Genomic DNA, 25,473 nt, shown 5'->3' on the forward strand with positions numbered 1-25,473 from the left:
ATATTTCAGAGCTGCAATATCACTGGAGTGCCCAAAAGCACAAGGTGTGCAATACTCAGAGACATGGCCAAGGTAAGAAAGGCTGAAAGACGACCACCACTGAACAAGACACACAAGCTGAAACATCAAGACTGGGCCAAGAAAGATCTCAAGACTGATTTTTCTAAGGTTTTATGGACTGATGAAATGAGAGTGAGTCTTGATGGGCCAGATGGATGGGCCCGTGGCTGGATTGGTAAAGGGCAGAGAGCTCCAGTCCGACTCAGACGCCAGCAAGGTGGAGGTGGAGTACTGGTTTGGGCTGGTATCATCAAAGATGAGCTTGTGGGGCCTTTTCGGGTTGAGGATGGAGTCAAGCTCAACTCCCAGTCCTACTGCCAGTTCCTGGAAGACACCTTCTTCAAGCAGTGGTACAGGAAGAAGTCTGCATCCTTCAAGAAAAACATGATTTTCATGCAGGACAATGCTCCATCACACGCGTCCAAGTACTCCACAGCGTGGCTGGCAAGAAAGGGTATAAAAGAAGGAAATCTAATGACATGGCCTCCTTGTTCACCTGATCTGAACCCCATTGAGAACCTGTGGTCCATCATCAAATGTGAGATTTACAAGGAGGGAAAACAGTATACCTCTCTGAACAGTGTCTGGGAGGCTGTGGTTGCTGCTGCACGCAATGTTGATGGTGAACAGATCAAAACACTGACAGAATCCATGGATGGCAGGCTTTTGAGTGTCCTTGCAAAGAAGGGTGGCTATATTGGTCACTGATTTGTTTTTGTTTTGTTTTTGAATGTCAGAAATGTATATTTGTGAATGTTGAGATGTTATATTGGTTTCACTGGTAATAATAAATAATTGAAATGGGTATATATTTTTTTTTGTTGAGTTGCCTAATAATTATGCACAGTAATAGTCACCTGCACACACAGATATCCCCCTAACATAGCTAAAACTAAAAACAAACTAAAAACTACTTCCAAAAATATTCAGCTTTGATATTAATGAGTTTTTTGGGTTCATTGAGAACATGGTTGTTGTTCAATAATAAAATTAATCCTCAAAAATACAACTTGCCTAATAATTCTGCACTCCCTGTATATGTTGTATATAACAAGCATAGAAGAACCATCATTAACAACAAAAGATTAATAACATTAAATAGAAAATGTTAATGTCATTTTACTCTACCAGGGGCAAGGGTCAATGGTTACAGATAATAATCTACAACCTATGTTGAAGACATAGTTCCCTTCTTGTTACCTCCACTGGTGTGTGGTCCTAAGGATTCTTCATCTTTCAGTGATTGCACTTTACCATGACAGTCATTCTCTTATGTGTCATTCTTTGAGACTGCTGCAGTAAGACGAGCTATTCTAGAAAGGTTGAAGAATGTCTTCAGTTTGGGAGGGGTGTATTTGATTGGCAGCTTCCTGATGTTATTGTTGTACTATTCGGTGGTTCTTAGAGCTCATGCCTGAATCCAGGCTTCTCCTGGAAGGTGGTTTTTGCACTAGTCATTACTTCTACTTGTGAAGTAAGGTTAGGTGCATGTTCTCAGTTTAGGTTGTACGTCGACACCATGGTTTTCCACCTAGTGTAATTGAGGATGATTTTATCAGTCATTTAGTTTATCTTGAAGGCTGTATGATGGTCAATGTGTGATGGCCTTTTGGATCCTCTGACAGATCTGTTGGGTGTTATGTTTTGAAGGTTTGTTGGTTCAAGATGTGGGACTATTGGGGGCTGTTTGAGGGCCTGATGATAAAGTATACATTGCATATGCATTTATAAAGAAGTTAATATACATGTCAACAACAGCCAAGCACACAATAGAAAGCGAGGTGAGAGTTCAGAAAGTAAAACAGAATGACGTGTCCTAGCTGGCAGCCTTCATCCCTCTCCCCTCCCCTGTCCTGTCCTGATTGAGCTCTTTCAGCGCCAGGATGCCTGAATGGTCGAAGGTGTTTTATACATTTTTTAAATAAATTAAAATAAATAAATAAATAAAACGGAATCTTAGCACATCTCCTAAGGTCTGTTCATGGGCATGTGAAGTTCCTTGATACGTGTGTTAGTGGTTATTTGGGGAGAACTGTTGGTTTTTCTGTCAAGGTCTCCATGTGGGTCTCTCGTGTTGAAGGTACCCACAATCTCTTGGGAGCCTTGTCCAGACATTGAGGTGCTATGTTAGGGTCAGTTATGATCTCTTTGTGAGTCAGTTGAGGGGAGGGCTTTTGGGCTTCGTTTTGGCATTTACAAAGGTCTGTGGAGCAGATGCGATTTCCTGTGTGGGCTACAAGAGGCGTTGTCTTGACATATGTGAGGGTCTCTTGAAGGCTAGTGAAGGTCTTATTGAAAACTGCCTTAGGATCAATTTTCAAAGTACACACCCACTACGTTGACTCCACCATGTTCACTTTACTATGTAGAAATGATAACATAATCTTCCAACAATGTATCAAGACCAGTACATCAACAGATTTATTGAGAAACCGCTGCATCAGCACCCAGCCCTATCTGAGCTCCATCACATCTGCCTATGACTATATATATATATATATATATATATGTATATGTTCGGTGGCATGTGTAGCTGCAGATACACAGGCTGTGCATTATCCTGCCATCTAGTGTTGGGCTCGGAGTGTTACAAGTTTTTTTTCTTCGAAGAAGTCTTTTCGAGTCACGAGACTGAGGGACACCTCCCTTTCGGCTCCATTGCGCATGGGCGTCGACTCCATCTTAGATTGTTTTCTTTCCGCCATCGGGTTTGGACGTGTTCCTCTTCGCTCCGTATTTCGAATCGGGAAAGTTAGTTAATTATCGAAAATTCAACGGTATTGTTCTCGCTCGGTACCGGGTTAGTGTTATCGTATCGGCACCGATCGCAGAAGCGCTCCGGCGGCCCTTCGGGGCTTCCGCTCGTCAGCAGGGCCTGGTCGGCCCGAACGCATCCATCGCCGAAGACTAATGGATCGGACCCCCCTTCCGCTTCTGTCCGGATTGCCACTCGAAGTATCCTTATACAGACCAACACCTGGTCTGTAATCTGTGTTTATCACCAGAACACAGGGAGGATACTTGTGAGGCCTGTCGAGCGTTTCGGTCAAAAAAGACCCTTCGTGATCGACGAGCGAGAAGACTACAAATGGCATCGACAACGAGAGAACAACTCGATGGTGAGGAGGAGGAAAGAATTTCCATCCAGGGGACGGACTCTGACGATTCCGAAAGTGAGCAAACCACGACGATGCAGAAAACAGTGAGTAAAACTGCCCCGTCCAAAACTCACACAAAGATCGTTAAGGCCAAGGGGCCGCCAGCAGGCCATGGCTTAACCCATCGAAAAGAAGGAGGCCAAACATCGGCACCAAAAAAGGCCAGAGATTTGCCGAAGACTTCCGACTCCGGTCGAGAATCCAGCACCGAACGATCTCGACACTGAGAGTTTGACTCACCCAAGGTGAGAAAAATAACGTCGGAACCGAGAAAGACTTTATCGGAAACATCGGTACCGAAAAAAGCGGCTTCGGAGCCAAAAAGAAGCTCTTACACAGAAGAGCAAGGACTTTCCAGCAAAATGCATGAAAGACACAGATTTGAGCAGGAAATAAGTATGGTTGAGCCAGACCATACGCAAAGGAGGTTGCATATCCAGAAAGAGACTGGTAAAATACAAACTCTTCCTCCAATAAAACTAAAAGAAAACTGGCATTTCAAGAGTCAGAAATGCAGCCAAAGGCAAAGGTGGCCAAAGAAAAAACACCACCACCAAAGTTTTCGCCACAACCTTCCCCACTACACTCACCACAGTTGTCTCCGGTGGGAACACATCCTATGCAGTCACCTACGCATACAGGGACGACGCAGGATGATCCTGATGCATGGGACTTGTATGATGCACCAGTATCAGACAACAGTCCGGACTGTTACCCAACCAAGCCGTCCCCTCCAGAGGACAGTACTGCATATACGCAGGTACTATCCAGGGCAGCTACGTTCCACAATGTAGCAATGCACTCTGAGCCAATAGAGGATGATTTCCTGTTCAACACCTTGGCATCCACCCACACTTCCTACCAGAGTCTGCCAATGCTCCCGGGCATACTCAAACATGCAAAACAGGTATTCCAGGAGCTAGTTAAAGGAAGGGCTATCACGCCTAGGGTGGAGGAAAAAATACAAGCCTCCACCAACGGATCCTGTGTTTATAACACAGCAACTTACACCAGACTCAGTGGTTGTAGAAGCAGCAAGAAAGAGGGCAAACTCTCAATCGTCAGGAGACGCTCCACTGCCTGACAAAGAGAGTAGGAAGTTTGACGCAGCGGGCAAACGAGTGGCAGCACAGGCAGCCAATCAATGGCGGATCGCAAACTCACAAGCCCTACTTGCTCGCTACAACAGGGCACACTGGGACGAGATGCAACACATTATACAACACTTGCCCAAAGAACACCAGAAACGTGCCCAGCAGGTTGTGGAAGAAGGACGAGCAATATCCAACAACCAAATAAGGTCCGCATTAGACTCTGCAGACACAGCAGCACGAACAGTCAACACTGCGGTAACCATTCGCAGGCATGCATGGTTACGAAGCTCTGGATTCAAGCCAGAAATCCAACAAGCAGTCTTGAACATGCCTTTTAACCAGGAACAATTGTTTGGACCGGAAGTGGACACATCAATTGAAAAATTAAAGAAGGACACGGACACGGCTAAAGCCATGGGTGTGCTCTACTCCCCACAGGGCAGAGGCACATTTAGAAAGCCACAGTTTAGAGGGGGGTTTCGAATGCAAACACCAGAGCCTTCCACCTCGCAAACCAGACCCACCTATCAGGATCAATACCAGAGGGGAGGGTTTTGTGGCTCATATAGAGGTGGACAATTCCCAAGAGGAAGGGGAAAGTTCCAGACACCTAAAACAAGCCAAACCAAACAGTGACTTCGATGTTACAAAACCCCAACACTTAACACCAGTGGGGGGGAGACTTACCGCATACTATCAAAACTGGACTCACATTACTACGGACGCATGGGTCCTAGTCATTATCCAACATGGTTATTGCATAGAATTCACAAAGTTCCCGCCAAATGTGCCCCCAAGGGCACACATTATGTCCAAACAACACTTAGACCTATTACAAATAGAGGTCCAAGCATTATTACAAAAACAAGCAATAGAGTTAGTACCCAACCATCAGAAAGGAACAGGCGTCTACTCACTATATTTCCTAATTCCAAAGAAGGACAAAACGTTACGACCTATTTTAGACCTCAGAACACTGAATCTCTTCATCAAGTCGGATCACTTCCACATGGTAACACTTCAAGACGTGGTTCCCTTACTAAAAAGGGAGGACTACATGTCAACATTAGATCTCAAGGATGCCTACTTTCACATACCCATCCATCCTTCTCACAGAAAATACTTAAGGTTTGTAATACACGGCGTACACTATCAATTCAAAGTGTCACCGTTCGGGATAACAACAGCCCCAAGGGTATTCACAAAATGCCTTGCAGTAGTAGCCGCTCACATAAGGAGACAGCACATGCACGTATTCCCATACTTAGACGACTGGCTAATAAAAACCAACACTCAACAACAGTGTCTTCTTCACACGCAATATGTTAAAGAAACTCTGCACAAACTAGGGTTTTCTATAAATTACTAAAAATCACATCTGCAGCCATCCCAAATACAACAATACTTGGGAGCAACACTCAACACACAAAAAGCGATTGCCACTCCAAGTCCACAAAGGGTCCAAGCGTTCCAAAATATAACATCAAGCATACAGCCAAACCAACACTACCCAGTAAGGTTTGTAATGAAACTCCTAGGTATGATGTCTTCATGCATAGCCATTGTCCCAAACGCAAGATTACACATGCGGCCCTTACAACAGTGCCTAGCAAAACAATGGACACAAGCACAGGGTCAACTCCAAGATCTAGTGTTGATAGACTGCCAGACACACTTCTCGCTTCAATGGTGAAACCCTATAAATTTAAACCAAGGGCGGCCATTCCAGGACCCAGTGCTTCAAGATGTGATCATAACAGATGCTTCCATGATGGGGTGGGGAGCACACCTCAACAAGCACAGCATACAGGGACAATGGGACAATCAACAAAAGCAATTCCACATAAATCATTTAGAACTGTTGGCAGTGTTTCTAGCATTAAAAGCATTTGAACCACTAATAGCCCACAAACACATTCTTGTCAAAACCGACAACATGACAACAATGTATTATCTCAACAAACAAGGAGGGACACACTCGTCACAACTGTGTGTTTTAGCACAAAAAAATTGGCTTTGGGCAATTCACAATCACATTTGCCTAATAGCACAATACATCCCAGGCATTCAGAACCAGTTGGCCGACAATCTCAGTCGAGATCACCAGCAAAGTCACAAATGGGAAATTCATCCCCAGATCCTACAGGATCACTTCCTACGCTGGGGAACACCAAACATAGACCTATTCGCAACAAAAGAAAACTCAAAATGCCAAAACTTTGCGTCCAGGTACCCACACCCTCAATCCAAGGGCAATGCACTATGGATCAGTTGGTCGGGGATATTTGCTTACGCTTTTCCCTCTCTCCCACTCATTCCTTATCTGGTCAACAAACTAAGTCAAAACAAACTCAAACTAATACTCATTGCACCAACCTGGGCTCGCCAACCATGGCACACAACACTGTTGGACTTATCAGTAGTACCTCACATCAAGTTACCAAACATACCAGATCTGTTAACACAACACAAACAACAGATCAGACACCCGAATCCAGCATCGCTCAATCTAGCAATCTGGCTCCTGAAGTCTTAGAATTCGGACATTTAAACCTTACACAAGAGTGTATGGAGGTCATTAAACAAGCTAGAAAACCTACAACGAGACATTGTTACGCAAACAAATGGAAAAGATTTGTTTACTACTGCCACACTAATCAGATTCAACCACTACATGCCTCCACAAAGGATATTGTGAGCTACTTATTACACTTACAAAAATCTAGCATTCTCTTCCATTAAAATGCATCTCACTGCAATATCTGCAGATTACACATACAACATCACTTTTTAGAATCCCAGTAATCAAAGCATTTATGGAGGGACTAAAAAGAATCATACCCCCAAGGACACCAACAGTACCTTTGTGGAACCTTAATATTGTATTAACACGACTCATGGGACCACCATTCGAACCCATGCACTCTTGTGAGATGCAATACTTAACTTGAAAAGTAGCCTTCCTAATAGCTATCACATCACTTAGAAGAGTAAGTGAGATACAAGCATTTACTATTCAAGAACCCTTTATACAAATACATAAACATAAAGTGGTTCTCCGTACAAATCCCAAATTCCTACCAAAGGTCATATCACCATTCCACCTAAACCAAACAGTGGAACTCCCAGTATTCTTTCCGCAACCAGACCCAGTAGCCGAAAGAGCCTTACATACATTAGACATAAAGAGAGCACTAATGTATTACATTGACAGAACAAAACAATTTCGTAAAACAAAACAATTGTTTGTAGCCTTCCAAAAACCTCATGCCGGTAATCCTATATCCAAACAAGGCATCGCCAGATGGATAGTTAAATGTATTCAAACTTGCTATATTAAAGCAAAAAGAGATCTACCTATTACACCAAGAGCACATTCCACTAGAAAGAAAGGCGCCACAATGGCATTTCTTAGGAATATACCTATGACGGAAATTTGTAAGGCAGCCACCTGGTCTACGCCTCATACATTCACGAAGCATTACTGTGTAGATGTGTTAGCAACGCAACAAGCCACAGTAGGACAGGCTGTATTAAGAACATTATTTCAGACAACTTCAACTCCTACAGGCTAAGCCACCGCATTTTGGGGGAGATTACTGCTTATTACTCAATGCACAGCATGTGTATCTTCAGCTACACATGCCATCGAACGGAAAATGTCACTTACCCAGTGTACACTCGTTCGTGGCATGAGACGCTGCAGATTCACATGCGCCGTCCCACCTCCCCGGGAGCCTGTAGCCGTTATTAGTTGAATGAAAATTGTAAATTTGTAAATAACTATACTTTTAATACACATTTTGTACATACATACCTACTCCATTGCATGGGCACATCTAGTATACTCACAATTCCTACCTCACCCACTGCGGGGAAAACAATCTAAGATGGAGTCGACGCCCATGCGCAATGGAGCCGAAAGAGAGGAGTCCCTCGGTCTCGTGACTCAAAGACTTCTTCGAAGAAAAACAACTTGTAACACTTCGAGCCCAACACTAGATGGCAGGATAATGCACAGCATGTGAATCTGCAGCGTCTCATGCCACGAACAGATGTACACTGGGTAAAGTGACATTTTCTATATATATCAGTTCGTTGATACTGTTGGGGGTTGCGCTAGGGTTAGGTTTAAGGAAAGAGTAAAGTTATGGGTAGGCGTAAGACTGCCATAAGATGTGGAGGTAGCGTTACTGAAGGGTGGGTTTAGGGTTAGTAAAAGGAGTGTCCTTGGAGGGATGCAGTACGGTTATGGGTGGGTTTAAGACTGCCATAGGATGTGGAGGTAGCGTTACTAAAGGGAGGGTTTAGGGTTAGTAAAAGGAGTGTACTTGGAGGGTTGCAGTAAGGTTATGGGTGGGTTTAAGGCTGAAGTGAGAGAGTTTGGTTTAACCTTGGGTATTGTTAGTGTTAGGATTACAGTGAGGAGTGGAGTTTAAGGCTATGGTTGGTATCATGTGTAGGGTTAGTGATATGAGTTCAGCTAGGCAGAGGGTGAGAGTAAGGTTACAGATAGTTTTAAGACTGGAGTAAGCGGTAGAGTTAGGTTTCAGGTTAGGGCAGGGTTAGCTTTAGGATTACATAACAAGAGGCATTTAGGGGTACAATGAGGACCATGTTTAGAGCCAAAAAAAGGCGAATACTTCGGGCATGGTTAGCGGAAGAATTCAGCTGGGGTGGGGTGATGAAGGCAAGCTGTGAGCGATGATGAAGGCAAGCGGTGAGCGATGATGAAGGCAAGCGGTGAGCGATGATGAAGGCAAGCGGTGAGCGATGATGAAGGCAAGCGGTGAGCGATGATGAAGGCAAGCGGTGAGCGATGAAGGCAAGCAGTGAACGATGGTTAAGGCAAGTGCTAGTGTTCCAAGGGTCAACTGACCTCTGTAAAAGATGCAATGCAAGAATATTATATGCACAGTAAGTCTACATGTAGCTGTGGATAGCCGCAGAGGCAGCCATATGCAAGCATGTTTGTTGGTATTTAGGGCATAGGCACAACTCACAAAGCATTTCCTGCTACAGTGCTGCATCCATTTATGGTATCCCTACAAGTCTTTGTTCTCTCATCAACCTACAGATCTAAGATCCTCAAGAAGTTGACCTTCCCTATCCACACAGCATATAATGGCATTTAAGCCAAGTAAAGATGATGCAAAACCCAAGAGCCTAGAGCAAAACTATAGACGACAGCGTGCACAAGGAGAACTTCCTCCAGGACAGCATCCGTGCACAAGATGGTCCGTGCGGGTCCGTAGCAGGATCTAGCCTCCTGCTGCCCAGTGTAACCAATGCCTAATCAATACATTGCTTCATCCCAGATCCCAACAAAGTTGGCACCATACTGCACTCTTAATAATAGCAATAAACATTAAACATCAGAGGGAGGTCAGATAGAACGACATTACCCCAAGTACTCACATTACAGGAAGTCCGACAACACATAGGGTACAAGATCAGATCCACAGCAAATATAGGAACATTTTATACATCACATTGAGCTAGTAACCCTGAGGCCTGGCCTCGCCTTCCGTGGGGCCAAAGTTGTAGTATTCTATCCACTGCCCACAGAGTTTGAAAATTTATGGGGACACCACCTACTCTTATAGTTCACCTTCTTCGCGACCATATATATCCATCCCAGTCCTCCACTCTTGTAATGTTGAACGTCAGGACCTCCGGCATTCCAAAGAATTTGGCTACATCTCTTTTTGCCACCGCCAAACCCAGGTTACTGATGAGAAGTTCAGCCCGTGGGACAGCCATCTCAGTCGGAATACCAAGGAGAACATACTTTGGCTCAGTCTGGATGTCGGCTCCCAGGTTGGCATGGAGTTCCAGTACTGTCTTGGTCCAGTACACTTGAATGACGGGACAGCCCCAGAGTGTGTGAATAAAATGATTCCTGGCCACATTACATCTTGTGCATTCTGGGGTCAGTGCTTTCCCCATCTCATGGAGCTGGTCGTGGTCATAATAGACCTGGTGGAGTATCTTAACCTCCATCAGCCGTAATCTAGACTTTATGGCTACCTCCCTTGGATGCATCAAGGCTGACACACAGTCTGTGTTGTCCATCTCTCCTGCGTCCCCAACCCACCTTTCTCGCAGACTGCACAATGCGTCAGGCATGTTGTTGTTTAGCGTTTTATATGAGAGGGAAACCTCCCCTTTTTCAAGCTCGCTCAAGAGTAGCTTACCGTCAAGCAGGGCTTATTCTGGTATGCCTGTGTCTCCTAGGCTCTCAGGCAGCCACGTGTGGCGTAACTGCACATATTGTAAATACTGATTCTGATGGAGCTGGTAGTCTCTCCAAAGAGAGGGGAAGGGCATTGGGTCGCAGTCCTCTAAAAGATCCCCAGTCTTGGCAATACCTAGAATGTCCCAGGCATCAAAACCTCTCAGCTCCCCCTTTCCATGAAGATGTTTCCTTGGTCACCTTCTTCACCCAACCTGTACATCCGATGGCTTTCTTCCAAGCCTCCAGGGTCACCTGTGTCACCAGCAGCAGTTTGCTGATCCCCTTCCCCATACATATTGTGCATATGGGAACTCGTAGCTGAGCCCTCTCCAACTTTTATGTTGAGTGGTCCTGATGTGCGAGTATCCAGTCATTTATCGTTATCAGATCTGTGGCCCAATAGTAGGCCCTCACATCCAGAAGACCACTCCCACCACTGTAAGGGTTACCCTGAAGCGTCTTTAATGCTACTCTGGGGTGTCTCTTGTTCCACAGTAGCATTCTCCGATCCATGTCTAGTTTGGTAAACCTTTCCTCTGGGATTTTATAGTTTGTGTTCTGGAGGGCGTAGAGCAGATTAGGAAGCATGATCATTTTAAAAATATCCGCTCGCCCCGAAATAGTCAGGGGTAGCCCACACCACTGCTCCGCATCTCCCTAAAGAATTGTAATCACCCTTCCCAATTAACCAGACCGGCACAAATCCCTGTTGGGAGTCACATAGATCCCAAGACATTTAAAAACCCGCTGTTTCTACTCCCGATGGGGTGTGGTGGTCAGGTCAGTGGGGCCATACGGCTGGAATAACACAGACTTCCCCCCCAGTTTATCTTGTACCCCGAGTAACTGCCAAATGTCTCCAAAGTCTGGAAGACGACCAGGATTGTTGTTATGGTCTCGGTGACCTAGAGGAGGACATTGCCACCATAAAGCGAGACTCTCTCCTCCTCTGGACTAGTGTCGGCTACCTTGAATGCCCTTATATCGGGATGGGCAAGGACCACGTAGGTCAGGGGCTCGGTTTTTTTGGAGTGAATAAGAGAGGGGACAGGGGGCTGCCCTGTTGAGTCCCCCTGTCAATCGGGAATGCTGACAAGAGAATATCATTAACCTTCACCGCTGCCATTGGGGCCTGGTATAGCAACTCTATCTTCCTATAGTTGGTGCCAAAACCAAATTTCATTAATGTTTGCTGGAGAAAAGGCCAGTCGATAGCATCAAATGCCTTTTCGGTATCTAACAAAAGAAAAACATGGAGATCCTTCCTGGGAACTCGGCCAGAATACCTTTTGGCCCCAGGGTCTTCCCTGGCTTAAGCTTCGTCATGGCAGCTTGGACCTTGGGGATTTCGATATTTTTGTCCAGTTTCACTTGGCCATCAGCCGAAAGTATCAGGGTATTCACTGTGTCAGGAAAGTCCCTAATGTGTTTGACGTCTGACAGCACACGTGCCCTGTAGAACGCTGCTTAATAACGGGAGGACACATTCACTATGTGTGTGTCAGTTATGTATGTCAGACATACGAGGCAGTGATACATCCCACCCAGCGGGCCTCTGCCTCTCTCTTACTCATCCATGCTAGCAACTTGCCTGCCTTATCTCCAGTGTCGTATAAGCGGTGGTGTGTGGCTAGCATGTGTTGCCTTGCCTCCCTTTCTGTGCCAGATGGCCGTATTCATTGTGCAGCACCTCACTTCTTATGAGGACCTGTGGATCTGCCAGATCCTGGATTGAATCCTCCAAGTGTTGCATCTGGCTCTCTACCTCCTCCATCTTCTCCACCTCGTGACGTTTTCTTCTCACAATTATGTTTTAGGTTGTATCCCTAAGGATTATTTTATATGCCTCCCAGAGAGTCAAAGCTGAATCCACTGAACCCTCGTATTCAGAAAAATAAAGTTCTGTGTCTATACGGAGCTCCCGGGCCACTTGACGTCCCGCAGGTCCTATGCATTGTTTCCAGCCTGCGCTCCCCACTTGTCGCCTCCTTCCTACTGAGACCGGCGGGGAGAAATGATCAGACCGTCCCTGTGCCAAGTATTCAGCCCTGGCCATTGCACCAAGTTCCCACACTGGGGCAAACACATAATCTAGTCTGGAGAAGACCCTGTGTATTCTGGAAAAGTGTGAAGTGTGAGTCCCCCTGGGATGATGTCTCTGCCACAGGTCAGACAGTATGGCCACCACCGTCTTAAGTGTTGCGGCCTGGGGCTCCGGTGGAGAGGGTGGGGTGTAGACACTTATTGGAGTAATGTCAGTCCTGCCACATATCCCCTGAACTCCAACATATATTCCATATAGGTCAACTCAAGTTCAAATTACCTGGAAGGGGGGGGGGCTTTTAATCAGTATGGCTACTCCCCTGGAGCCCGAGGTACCTCCTACATATCCAGTGTCCTGTATGCTCCCTGCCCAGAAATGGGCATCACATCCCCTGAAAGTGAATCTCCTGAAGAAGGACTACATCAGGCTTTAGTATATATTGTGTTCCCAGATAAATGTGACCTTGTTACCGTGCTGTTAACGTTCCGTGACAGTACTGAGTACTGTGTGTCATCTAGGGACCCAGCTTGTATCATGAATGCCATGTTGTACAGGAGTCAACTGGTGTCCCACTCACGGTCTGCAAGTGGTAGAATCATTTTAGCCTCCCTCCTCTGTCACCTCAAAATAGTACCAAGTATTCCTAACTCGTTCCCCTCCCCCCCCCCCCCACACACACAAACCCCCCTCACCTCAAAATCCCTATCCCTAGGAGTGTGGAACCTCATAACACAAAGCATAACTACTCGCAAGCAAGGTCAGAGGGGTCGGTCACCCAACCCACCTGCCCACTCACACACCCACCTCTAACTCATACACCCACCTCTAACTCACACACCCACCTCTAACTCACACACCCACCTCTAACTCACACACCCACCTCTAACTCACACACCCACCTCTAACTCACACACCCACCTCTAACTCACACACCCACCTCTAACTCACACACCCACCTCTAACTCATATGATGAAATCCGCGATCAAACTCCCAGCCTCACCCGCAACACTCAACACAGCACCGGGGTGGGGGCCAAGAGAAAAGGTTACCAATAAAAAGAGTAACCTCTATCGTTCATGCAGTGTTGCCACTTGGAGCCCACCCCTACCAAACGTGCATTCAGTCAATGAATCAATAAATCTGGATTTGTAAAGCGCGGCTAATCACGCTAGAGGGTATCCAGGCGCTTGCAGGTCCCAAAGACTCACTCGAACAGCCAGGTGTTGAGGGCCCTTCAGAATTCCGGATGTGAGGTGATGGTTTGAAGTTGCATATGGAGGCTGCACAAAAATCAGGGGGAAAAGCAAGGACACAGCAGTGAGAAACAAGGGAAGAGCAAGGGGAAGGCAAAAACATGGGGGGAAACCAAGGGGAGAGCATTGACAGTGAGCGAAAAGCAATTAAAAGGTACACAAAAAAACAGGGGGGGGGAGCAAGGAGAACGCAGTGAAAATGAGGATGAAGCAAAGAGAATGCACACAAAAACACAGGAGGAAAAGCAAGGAGAAGGCACTCGGGGGGGGAAGCATGGAGAAGACAGGAGGAAGAGCGATGCAGCAGCACACGGAGAGCTGGGCCGAGGACCTGCTTAAGTGGCAGCATGGTCGTCTGACAACCTGTCATCACTTCAGGATTGACTGCCGCACCATCTGAGCCTCGATCGCGACCATCGTCTTTTGTGTGTCGGGTCTCGGTCGTCCGGCGCATCCGGACAGGCGCTCCTCCCTCTGAGTCCGTTGTCCTGACACCCTGATCTTGGGTGTCCTCCGTTCGCATCATGTTTCTCCCTCTGCTTTGTCCACCTCGTGATTTCTTCCTCTTCACTGTAGTCCAGAACTTGAGCCGGGCCTCGAGGTCCCCCTGCTCGACGGTCTCCTGCGAGCGGTCCTACACTTCCCAGAGTTGGGGTTATTCCTCTATTCAAAGCCATGAATCCTCCGGTGTGAGGAAAATAAATGCTTTTTCTTGGCATAAAACAATCTGTTTTTCAGAGAATAATGTGTTTAGTTTTATTATTAAGATTTTGCATGCTTACTTAAAACCTTTACAGTAAAGAATTTAAGGCAGTATTAAAATTGATTTCACACTGATAACACAATTAATACTAATCAAATCTTCTACATATAGCTGTCTGTTATAAAGTGCAGTTCGGATCCATAAAATTGTTTTTTTTACAGATAAGCCCATATGGGGTAAAAAAAATAGTTAATTGTTTGCTTAGATGCCATAACCATTGCAGTATGGGTATAATGTTAATTTTGTACTTCGTTTCAGGTTGGCAAACTGTGTGCTGATTAATTTTAGACATAGGGCTGCTAAAAAATAAAATGCAACCTAAATCCATCCGATTTGCTGTTCTTGCATGCAAACCCATATACATTCCAGGTTAGCTTAACATTGTCTGATTACCCACATGTAACATGTAATCTGTAATGCGTTTTTGGGTGAAACCCTGTTTCTTAGATGGCGTAGAGTAAGAGCGTAATAACACTCTGTTTTCTTACGTAGCTGATGAAACTTGCTATTGTTCTGATGTCCATTTGTGTATAGCATAGTGCTGACGCCTCCGTACAAGGACGTAACCTTTGGCTATCAATGCTGGCTTCAAGAGTGACCTCCTGGTCACCTCTAGAGCGGGGCAGCAGCATAACAGGTGTAGCCAAGATTCTTTACTAAAATTGCAGAGCCTGCAAGCACTTTTCTTGCCATATTGAAACCAGGTCGGATAAAAATCGATCACAGATGTCCCTAATAATCGTAATAATCATAACAGCATATTTTTGTGAGTACGGGGACCTGAAGCTTCAAGGAAATGGGGCTGGGGCCTCCCAGGCAAGTAGGACTCATATAGTGTCATCGAATCTCTGATTCTGGCAAGGATGCTGTATCAAGTTGGAAGGAGGCCAGTTGCACCGGTTTCTTAATGGCCTTGTTCCATATTGGGAGATCCACGGAATCACGTGATAAAGCTGCCGTGTCTGTTTGCAGTAAGTGAATTGCGTTCTGCAGCTGGATTTGCCGTGGGGACACAGGGCTTTCAGAGATGTCTTTCAGACCGGCTTTTAGAGGGACGGCTGGTGCCCTCAGTATCTGGATGTTGTACTTAAAGATGTCCGAGCCACATGCTAGATGCAGATTTGTCGATCCGAACTCCAAGCCAACGCTAGACCTTTTCACGTATCTGGGAAGGTGAAAGATTTTCTTAAAACCTAGTGTCTGCTGTCGGTCCAGAATAGTAGCACAGTCCTCCGGGAACGCCAGATGCCCGTAGAGGAGTGCTGGTAGGAAGCAAGCTTTGATAACTTTCAGCCTTGGAGCCACAGGTGCAATCAGACTCTTATTCAAATTAGCGAGACCGCAGGTTACTGCTGTCGCCTTCCTTTTTAGTGCTGATTTATGTACTGTTGCTTTCGATGTATCTGAGAATCAGACGCCCAGGTAATTATCACTTTTCATCATTTTGATCGTGCTGTCTCCTATTCTCCAATTTGAGAATTGCTTTCTCTTCCAATGGCCCAAGACTAACCTTGATCTTATCCTGGTTAATCTTGAGACTTTAGAGAATAACAACATGTATTGTATGCGCAGGGCGCAAAGCTTGGCCTTTACTATGCCAAATGTCTTCCTTTGCTCTGCATTTCCCTTTAATAGTCTGTAAATTGTACGATTGTTGAGGCATCATATTTGATGACTTCTTCCGTTAAGGATCATGTACGGGTCCTGAAAGTTCAGAAATCATGCACTGATGGGGATGCACCAGGTGTGCGCCTACCACTGAGGGCCCTATGCTCCATTTCTATGATGAAGCATGTGGAAAACTTTTCATCAAAAAAGGTGGATCAGAGCCACTGGTACAAGCACTTCAGCATATTTCCTTTCCCGCCCCCTTCTGTGAACCCCACGAGCCTCAAGTTGTTTCTCCTTGCTCGGTTTCAGCATCATCCATTCTCCAGGCAAGGTCTTTAGTGATACCCTGACGCCTTGTCTAAGGGTGAGAGCTAAGTCTTGCTATAGTCACCCACTGACAGGGACTCACCAGCATCGCCCCCACCAGAGTGAGGGGAGCCGAACCCTCCAATGCAGCAGTGTCTGCCCCGGGGCTCGGCCCCTCTCACTGGCTCCCCCTGCTTCTCCCGCAGTAGGCCCAGACAGCCAAGCAGCCATCTCCGACCCGGGGTGGGGTCGTTGTGGGAGAGTGGCCAGGGGAGCGGAACGGGCCCATTGTGGGAGAGTGGCCAGGGGAGCGGAACGGCCCCATTGTGGGAGAGTGGACAGGGGAGCGGTGCGGCTGACGCCCCTCGCTGAGAGGCCACCGGATCTCCTACCGGCCTCATCGCGGCGGGTTCTCCGCCCTCTGCCAGGGACCTCACAATCTCCCATCAGCCGGGGTCCGACCCAGAGCGTCCCCTCGCCCTTCGTGAGGGTCCCGCCGGCCCCCCCAAGCGTCAGGGGTCCCACTCTCGCGTTCTGACCCCGCACCCCGGCACTGAGACCGGCTGGCACCACCACCCGGAACACGCTCGATGGTGATGGGCGGCACCTGGCGCCCCACAGGGCTACCTGCTGTTAATTTGGCGCCGAGTGGGCTGCGGGCCCAGGGGATTCAAACAGAACTCTTCCGGCTGGACGGAGTGCTATAAGGCTGCTTCTAGCCGCTATCTTTCCCGCCGCGCCCCTGCAGGATGCAGTTTTGATCTTGCACTTTCACGTGAAGACATGTTTTTACCCTTATGGATACATCCCCCCTCCATCATCCCGGGTCTTTATCAAGAGTTTGCCCCCTTTCGGCACCCCTGCTTTCTACTCAGGGTTAATAGGGCGCAGGCTCGAACAGTGTGACTAAGATTGGGTGTGGCCGGCCCTGTTGACCTTCCAGGGTACTCATGGCACAGGAAGCGTTTGGGGTTCGGTCTCAGGAGAAGCGAGCACAGTGCCCTGGTGGCCGCCGCTCTGGGGCCTCGCTGTCCCCTGCACCCCCTCCTGAGGCTCCCTCTGTGCTGTGGCTGCAGGTGCCCGGAGACTCCCTCGTTGGCTCTGACAGCCTCCGGCTTCTTCAACCGTGTTGCTGAATCTTCTGAAGTTGGGGTTTTCCATGTGCCCTGCAGGGTGTGCAGCGCAGAGAAGCAGCCGGATTAAGCCCGCTCTTTGGGGTAACTGATACTGACACACAATACCTGACACCGAGGATGGTGCACGCACGGTGTTGACGAGGGAGGGAGGGAGCGGGCACTGCTGTGACCGGAGAGAGGCGACGCTGCTGGCCGGGCATCAGGCAGTGTGAGGGGGTGGTGGGCACTTGCAGGAAGCGCTGAGTGGCTAGGAAGGGACTGTAGAGAGAGCGGGAGCGTGGGGCAGAAGTGCTGGGGGAGCGGAGAGGCGGAGTATTGAGACATGCAGCGAGGAGCCCAGGGGAGAGTCCACAGAGAAAGAGAACGAAGGGAAAGGAAGGGGGACCATCAGCTGGGCTCTGGAGGAAGCTGGAGGCGCAGGATCCGATAAGAGTCTAGATTGGCGAGAACAGTCGGAGGAATAAAAGGCACATCGTGGGTTGGCCGGGCGGATCGGGCTGGTCTGTCCTTGGAGCAGAACCAAGCCTGATTCCCATGTGGCGGAGTCTAATCTGAGGTGGCATGGTGGGCAAAAGAAAGATTTGTTGAAACGCTACAGCGAGGGATTGCACTTAGTTAGACTCGTTGCAAGCATTCCTCTTATTACCTTTGGTGTGTTTGATTTCACTAGCAAACTTCTACCCTAGTGCGGCACACAAAGGCTATGTGTTGTCAATGATGACACAGAAATATATTACCAATGTAACTGGAACTAGTCATCACAGGGTGCCTAGACCACTTAGGAACCACTTGGCCTAAAATGTGGGTCATATGAAGTCTTAAAGAGTGTGATCCCGTTAACGTGAATTGCGAACAAACTCTTTTTTAGAGTGTCTTCAAAGATTAACATGCATTTGCAATGCAATGGGTATTGCGTTTGCTCGAGTTAGCGGTGTAAACTCCTAACCGGACTTTTCTTGCCACATAACTTAAAAATCGAAATTAAAACGGTTTCACATAAGTGAGCCGATTCACAGCACCATGGCTGCCATGAGCATCAGCGATAAGGAGAGACACAAAAGGAAAAAGAAGTTAGCTTCCAGCCAAACTTATCGGCAAAAGTGCAATTAGTCATGTCACAGGGGCGATGGCCAAGGCGGTAACAAAACCTCCGAAGGAGGGACAAACGTAAACCATTTATCAATGTCATCAAAGGATTTTTGAAGGGCAACCCCACAAACAAGTGATAGTGATGGGCGTGCAGCGGGCATTGTTAAAAGCCCAGATACATACCAACACGTTGGAAAAGCAGCGCATGCACGCTGCTATGCTCGTCCTAAAAGGGCAGCAACCCTATTGAAGTCTTTGCAGGCATTTTGTTTGTTAGACAGGTGAACATCAGTAAAAAGATGGAAACAACTATGAAATGTGGATGACTTGACAGACATGCTACATGTCCAGCATATGGTCAAAGGTTGTGTCGGTTATCACATGACTGGTGATAGAAAAATGGCCAGGGGTGTAGGGTGTTGAATTATTTCAAGTCCACAAACCCTATAGGATGGTGTCACAATGTCTGAATGATGTTGTCAGTGACATCATCAGTGACGCCATTTGAGATGTCATCAGTGTTATCAGCGATGCGTCTTAACATTTCATGAGTGATGTAATATGTGAAGTCATACGCAATGCTTGGTGGGGGCCCAATTTATAGTCTGCTCAGTAAAGTGTGACTGGAAAATTTTAGTTGTGTTTTCAATGTTCGTTTTTATCTTATTTCAACACTTAACTCTAAAATCACTTTAACCTTTGGTTTTCTCAGTGAATTTCTGGGTTTTCATGATCAGATTAAAACTTGAACATACTCAGACCCCTCCACAGCTAATGCCCCACTGTACACGGCCTTCAGTCACGCACAGTAGACGCCCTGCCTGGCCCAGCGCCCCGCGGCCGGCCACCCTGCACTTTCTGCTCTTTTTAAAAATGTTTTCCAGGTACTGAGGGGCACGTCTTCATCCTTCTTTGGTCCCATGTGATGGAGACTAGGGAGGTGCTACCACTCTTCTCTCGTCAGATGACCACAGGTTTTTGGGGTTCACCATTACTAGTGCCCAGGGGCTCATACATTTCATTAACATAACTATTAAAAGTACTGCCTGTAATGGTGAGTACGAAGGCAATCCATGGCCATGGAAAGGGTCCCGGCTTCCGGTTTCATCTAAGACCACCAGTCACTCCAGGAAAGGGTCTTTTTCACTGGCTCTTTGCCTGGGCAGACTGGATCCGGCTTGTACGATGTGCAGTATATTCTCAAAATAAACACCTTGATAAAAAGCTTTAAAGTGCAAAATGTTTACGTTGGGAACTCCGGGTGACAGGTAGTCAGATCCACAGGGATGGTCATGTGATGGAAAACGTCAATACTCGGGCATCCACGTCGCTCATTTATCCATTCTTACCATACATAGAATTGTGTTGGGAGGAAGGTGTGGGGGCACTGCAGGAATTTTACACTCGGGGAATCATCTAAAAAGCCTCTATTCGCTCTATCAACTAGCTCTATCAACTAACTGCCATCTAAAAAGCCTCTATTCGCTCTATCAACTAGCTCTATCAACTAACTTGCATTGAACCTAGGTGGAGGGGGCTGCGCCCGGGACATCTTGTTTGGGGTCAAGGGCAACAAGTTTTTATGTTTACTTTGTCCTTGGGACAAGTAGGCCCAACCCCCTGCAGCACAAACCCTTTGGCTGCCTGTTTACAGAGAGTGGAACTCTCTGCAGTTGAGGTAATGTGTTTCCAAAAGATAATGCTGTTCGAACTTGTATTTATGGTTCATTATTTGAAAGCCTTCATTATTAGGGTGAGTGCTGTAAATAAATGTTTTAAGGTCACACTTCACTACTGACGTTGGTTCCAGTACAAAAAAAAAAAACGTGTACACACATGTTTGAAAAGTTTAGGCTAAGAGGCTAAGTATAATGCTCCCAGAATGCTCTCTGATTATATGCAAATGAAGTGTCATTTAGTAAAATGTGTTGATGCATGCTAGTATTTCCCAAAAATATTTCTAATGGAAAATCAGTGTAACCATTTTCAACACGATTATGGGAAGCATGAAAATAAACAAACACTGACAAAGCCAACTGATCTGACATATTTTTATAAGTCTTTTAGTTTCATCAATGCGTGTCTTGTTTTGACATGGCTTTTGTAACACTTTATTGTTGTGGGAGCTACCAGGCCCTCAACATTGTAACAAACACTGGCAAAACCCCCCCAAAAAGTTTTTGAACTCTAAAAGCACACATTGCCACGAGCGGCATAACAAAGGCCCCTCAGCCGCCCTCCAGGGGGCCCCTTCAGCACAGCACCTGCCCTGAATGAGTCTGGAGAGGGGGCTCCTCCATGTTCTTTGCAAAGGGGCACCCTCCAGTTTCGTTACGTCACTGATTGCCACTGTAGTTCCTGACACTGAACAAAACTACTTTGTGTGGCAATATGCTCCTTGTGGAAGAGCAGAATGCGATCACTCACAGTAAAGCCAGCCGAAAGAGAGAGAAATAGAAGTTTAATAAAAACAAAATGTCTTTGTTAACACCAGACCTAATTAGGGACCAAGACCCACATGTAGGTAGCTTTTTGCATGTCGCAAATAGCGACTTTTGCTGTTTGCGACGTGCAAAAAGCACATTGCGATGCACAAACCCAGTTTTGCGATTCGGTAACCTGGTTACCGAATCACAAAACGGGTTTGCGACTCGCAATTAGTGAGGGGTGTTCCCTTCCTAATTGCGACTCGCAGTGCAATGTAGGATTGTTTTGTGACCGCGGGCGCAAACCAATCGCAGTTTGCACCCATTTCAAATGGGTGCTAACACTTTCGCTAAAGGGAAGGGATCCCCATGGGACCCCTTCCCCATTGTGAATGTCACTGTAAACATTTTTTCAGAGCAGGCAGTGGTCCTGCTTTGTCTCCAGCAGGCCACCATTCGCGAGGGGGTCGCAAATTGCGACCCACCTCATGATTATTCATGAGGTGGGCATTTGCGAAGCCCTTGTGAATCACAGATGGTGTCAAGGACACCATCCTACATTCGGATTTGCGACTCGCAATTTGCAGGTCACAAATCTGAACCTACCTACATGTGGCCCCAAATTTTTAAAGAAAGTCACAAAAGTGCACCCATGGTATATGTCGTACCTCTGTAAAATATTTGTGAACTGTATTTAAGCATGGGTAAATACGATGTGTAGATTTGCTCATGTGAAAATCTATTGAGCATTTGCAAGTTCATTTTCCCTCCAGCCACTTTCTTCCCAACTCTGGAAGAAGTTCTAATTCTGCCATTGTCCGGAGTAAATGTCCAACCTTTCTTATTATGGGAAAATATTAGAGAGAAGCTGGTAAAAATCTTTAAAACATGCAGGTTAGTAGGTTTGCAGACTCAAAGGCATTCCAGCCCTGGAACTATTGCTTACTGCTTCCTCCAGCCCCAGTATGCAGATCTGCAGAAAGGTGGCAAAATAAGGAAATTGCTACAGTAGGGATTGAAACTGCAAGTATTCAAGCCCTACTATGGTAGTAGCCCTGGCATAATCAGAGAGGCTATTAATTGCTGCCATAATTTGTCGCCACACTACATGGCACCAAAGGGACAAGTAGATCTTTTTACAGGACAAGTAGTTTTGAGAAGCAACCTGTCCCCTGGACAAGTAGATATTTTAATAAATTCCACACCCCTGGAACAGTCTCAATCCAGATGGTTTCTCCACTTGGGTTGAAGGACTGGAGCCGGGGGGTTGTAATTAATTTCAGAGAGTTCCCCTCACCACCCTGCTGCCTCTTGCTTTCATTATCAGAGGTGGGGGGGGCTCAAAGCAGGGCTGGGGTAAGGGTGATACCAGACCACTAGCCGCCAGAAGAATGAGTCTGCACTTCACAGCACAAGTAACATAAAGTTTTATGCAGCAGGTTCATCTCTCCTCGCATGTCTCACACCATGGACCTCTACACATGGACTCCTGGTCTTTTGGGCCAGCGTGCCTATCCTGTGGCTACTCTACCTGACTTTTAAAGGTACAGTCCCCTGTTCCTCCCAGGTAGCAGTCTGGAGTTTAAGCGACCAAGAAGCAGTTCATTGCCCATTAAGTCTCAAAGACAGGGAGTCTGGTATAAAACCTCAGCCTTCCCCCCAACCTGTGCCCCTCGCCCCCTTCGCTTTCTTTTTGTTGATTTTGTGTATTCCCCGCTCCCTAGTCTGTCTTCAAGGGCTACTGTATTCTTTGGTCCCGTACATTCTGGCTAGAAGGTGTCCTTTCCATATTTCTGGACCAAAGACCGTGATACAGGGGGGACCCTTGTTAGACATTGGGAACAGCCAACACACAAGTCCCTAAGAATGTCTCCAGGAAACGGAAGGTACTTGAGTCTTTTCCCCCTGGTCTTCTATTGTATCCTGCCTTGTCGTTGTCGCTTCTCCGGCCTTGTGTGTGAACTGGACCTGAGGCACTTTGCACTGCTGCAGGATCCACCCGTCCCCAGCAGGCTCGGACAGTTCAGTGAGGGTTATGCCTGCTGATGGGTCATGAATTTTGCCTCAGTTGTTGATTTTGCCTCTGGATAGCAGCCAAAAAACATGTCTAACTCAGAAGACCAGAATGTTAAATTTGTCCTCGACAGTGCCTTGAATGGAAATCTAGAAGTGCAGGCGCTCAGAGTACCCGTTTGCTCCTGAGAAGTGCAGCTGCTTTCCATTGTAATGTATTGCAACACTGCTGAGAAGTGCAGGTACTCTCCCCTTCAAATTAAAGAAGTGCAGGTACTCAGTACTGGACAGTACCTGCCCATTTAAAACACTGATCCTCGCTTAATGTGGGATTTCCATGTAAAGCTGATCATGTTTTCATCCAGTGAGGGCATTTTAGCTGCTACACGTGGTTTACAAATGCTCTTCTTCTGCTGCGATCCATTTCGACAGTATAAAGTATTGTTAATGTTTAATGTGGAATCTCAGTCAACTTTTGCTCATGAGTGTTGAAGGGTTCCTTTTCTAAAGGGTGCAGGTAAATGGGTACATTTGTATCTGTTGTATAGATGGTGTGAATTGGTCAATCCGCTGTTGAATGTAAGGCAAGATTCAGTGGCTAAACCCCGGACTGGATTGATAAGTGATCGGAATGAATAGATCAGTCATCTTGCCTTCTTGGCCGGGTGGTGAATAGATGAATTGACAATAAGCTGGATGGCTGATACGGATGAATGGACTAGTCCACTTTTAGATGAAGGGTAGGTAGGAATGGATCGGTCCATTGGTCAATGAAAGGTAGGCATCAGTGTATGAATGGATCAAGCCATCATGAGCTGGTTGTAGGGGAGAGATGGGTGTGTGATTTTGTAGTTAAACAGAGGGTACGCTGAATTGATAAACCCATAATTAGATGGAGGGTAGGTAGGAATAGACCATTTCTCTGGTAATAGACGGAAAGGATTAATAGATCAGTCTGTAGATGGAAGAAGGATGGATCAGTGTTTGTATGGGTAGAGAGTAGATGGAAATGGATCACGCCATCATGAGAAGGTGAGATGCATGATTCTGTCCTGGAATGGAAGTTATGGCTGAATGGTTAAATCCATCATAGGATGATAGACATGATTAGGGAATGGATAAACATCAATCCATGGGTGGAAGAAGGTTAGCCATGAATGTGTCAAGCCATTACTAGATGCCTCGTTTAACTTTATCTCTTACAGAGCGAGCGCTCACGAGCTGTCTTTTCTTGTTTTGCAGAATACGACAAACAGGGGTTTCTTCTGCAGCTCGACGGCAAATTGTAAGTTGGAAGTAATGGAAATTATTCCATTCCGTTTTGTTACTCCAATTTTTTTCTCCATATTTGCTTTTATATTTATTACACTGCATAAATAGTTTAGGATGTGTCCTTAGAGATGCCTACATTTACGGCATTAGACCTGGGTATTCTGCTGATTTTACTTCCCACTGCGTCGAGGAAGCCCCTACCATGCCTTATGGATTTGCCCTCAGCAGTCTGGCTGAAGGCAGTTCTTGCAGTTGGTAGGTTGGTTCAGTCACTGGTGATTGACTGGTGTCAGGGCCTTCTGTTGTTGCTTGATTTGCGAATATGCATATATCTGTCATCTTGACCTTACGTGGTGTTGTGATTGGTTGCAGTTCTAGTAACCCCAACAAATTCCCGGGGAAAACACTTCTCTGTAAAGCACTCCATCACCCTCAAGCCTTGTCTGCACTTACAAAACTACTAAATACACAAATAAATAAGAGGAATTCCTTACTCCCGAGCCTGTATTTAAGAAGCCTTACCCCATACTTACCTGTTAATGAAATGTACATATGGTACCTACAGCCGCACTCTCGACAACACAGACGCACACCCCACATTTCTCGTTGTAGGATTTCCAGGGCAGATCTGTCAGCGTACTAGTTACTCTAGGTTTTCTCTAATATGTCCTTATCCTTTAGAAGACGCACCCTTCTTAACTGTACACATTACTCCAGGTGTGTCATCCATAACTGCACATAGTACTCCAGGTGTGACCTCAGTCACTGGATACGATGCTCCAGTTGTGGCCACTATAACTGCACACAGTACTCCAGTTGTGGCCTTGATTACTGGATACGATGCTCCAGTCGTGCCCTCTACAGCTGTACACAGTACTCCGGGTGTGACCTCAATCACTAGATGCGATGCTCCAATCGTGGCCTCTATACCTGTACACATTACTCCAGTTGTGTCGACCATAACTTCATACAATACTCCAGGTGTATTCTCCATTACTGTATACGATGC

The 25,473-nt window shown here is 46.5% G+C and overlaps 1 protein-coding gene across 4 annotated transcripts in view; it reads left to right on the forward strand.

Moving 5' to 3' along the window:
- ST3GAL3 (ST3 beta-galactoside alpha-2,3-sialyltransferase 3) overlaps positions 1 to 25,473 on the forward strand; it is an 807,542-nt gene that overhangs the window by 350,867 nt on the left and 431,202 nt on the right. For all 4 annotated transcript variants that reach the window (XM_069227820.1, XM_069227817.1, XM_069227819.1 and 1 more), the window contains one exon: positions 24,435 to 24,477. In XM_069227820.1, coding sequence (XP_069083921.1) covers positions 24,435 to 24,477 — 43 coding nt within the window. The remainder of the gene's footprint in view (positions 1 to 24,434; positions 24,478 to 25,473) is intronic.

Source organism: Pleurodeles waltl, chromosome 4_1, assembly GCF_031143425.1.
Source record: "Pleurodeles waltl isolate 20211129_DDA chromosome 4_1, aPleWal1.hap1.20221129, whole genome shotgun sequence".
Classification (NCBI taxonomy): Eukaryota; Metazoa; Chordata; class Amphibia; order Caudata; family Salamandridae; genus Pleurodeles; species Pleurodeles waltl.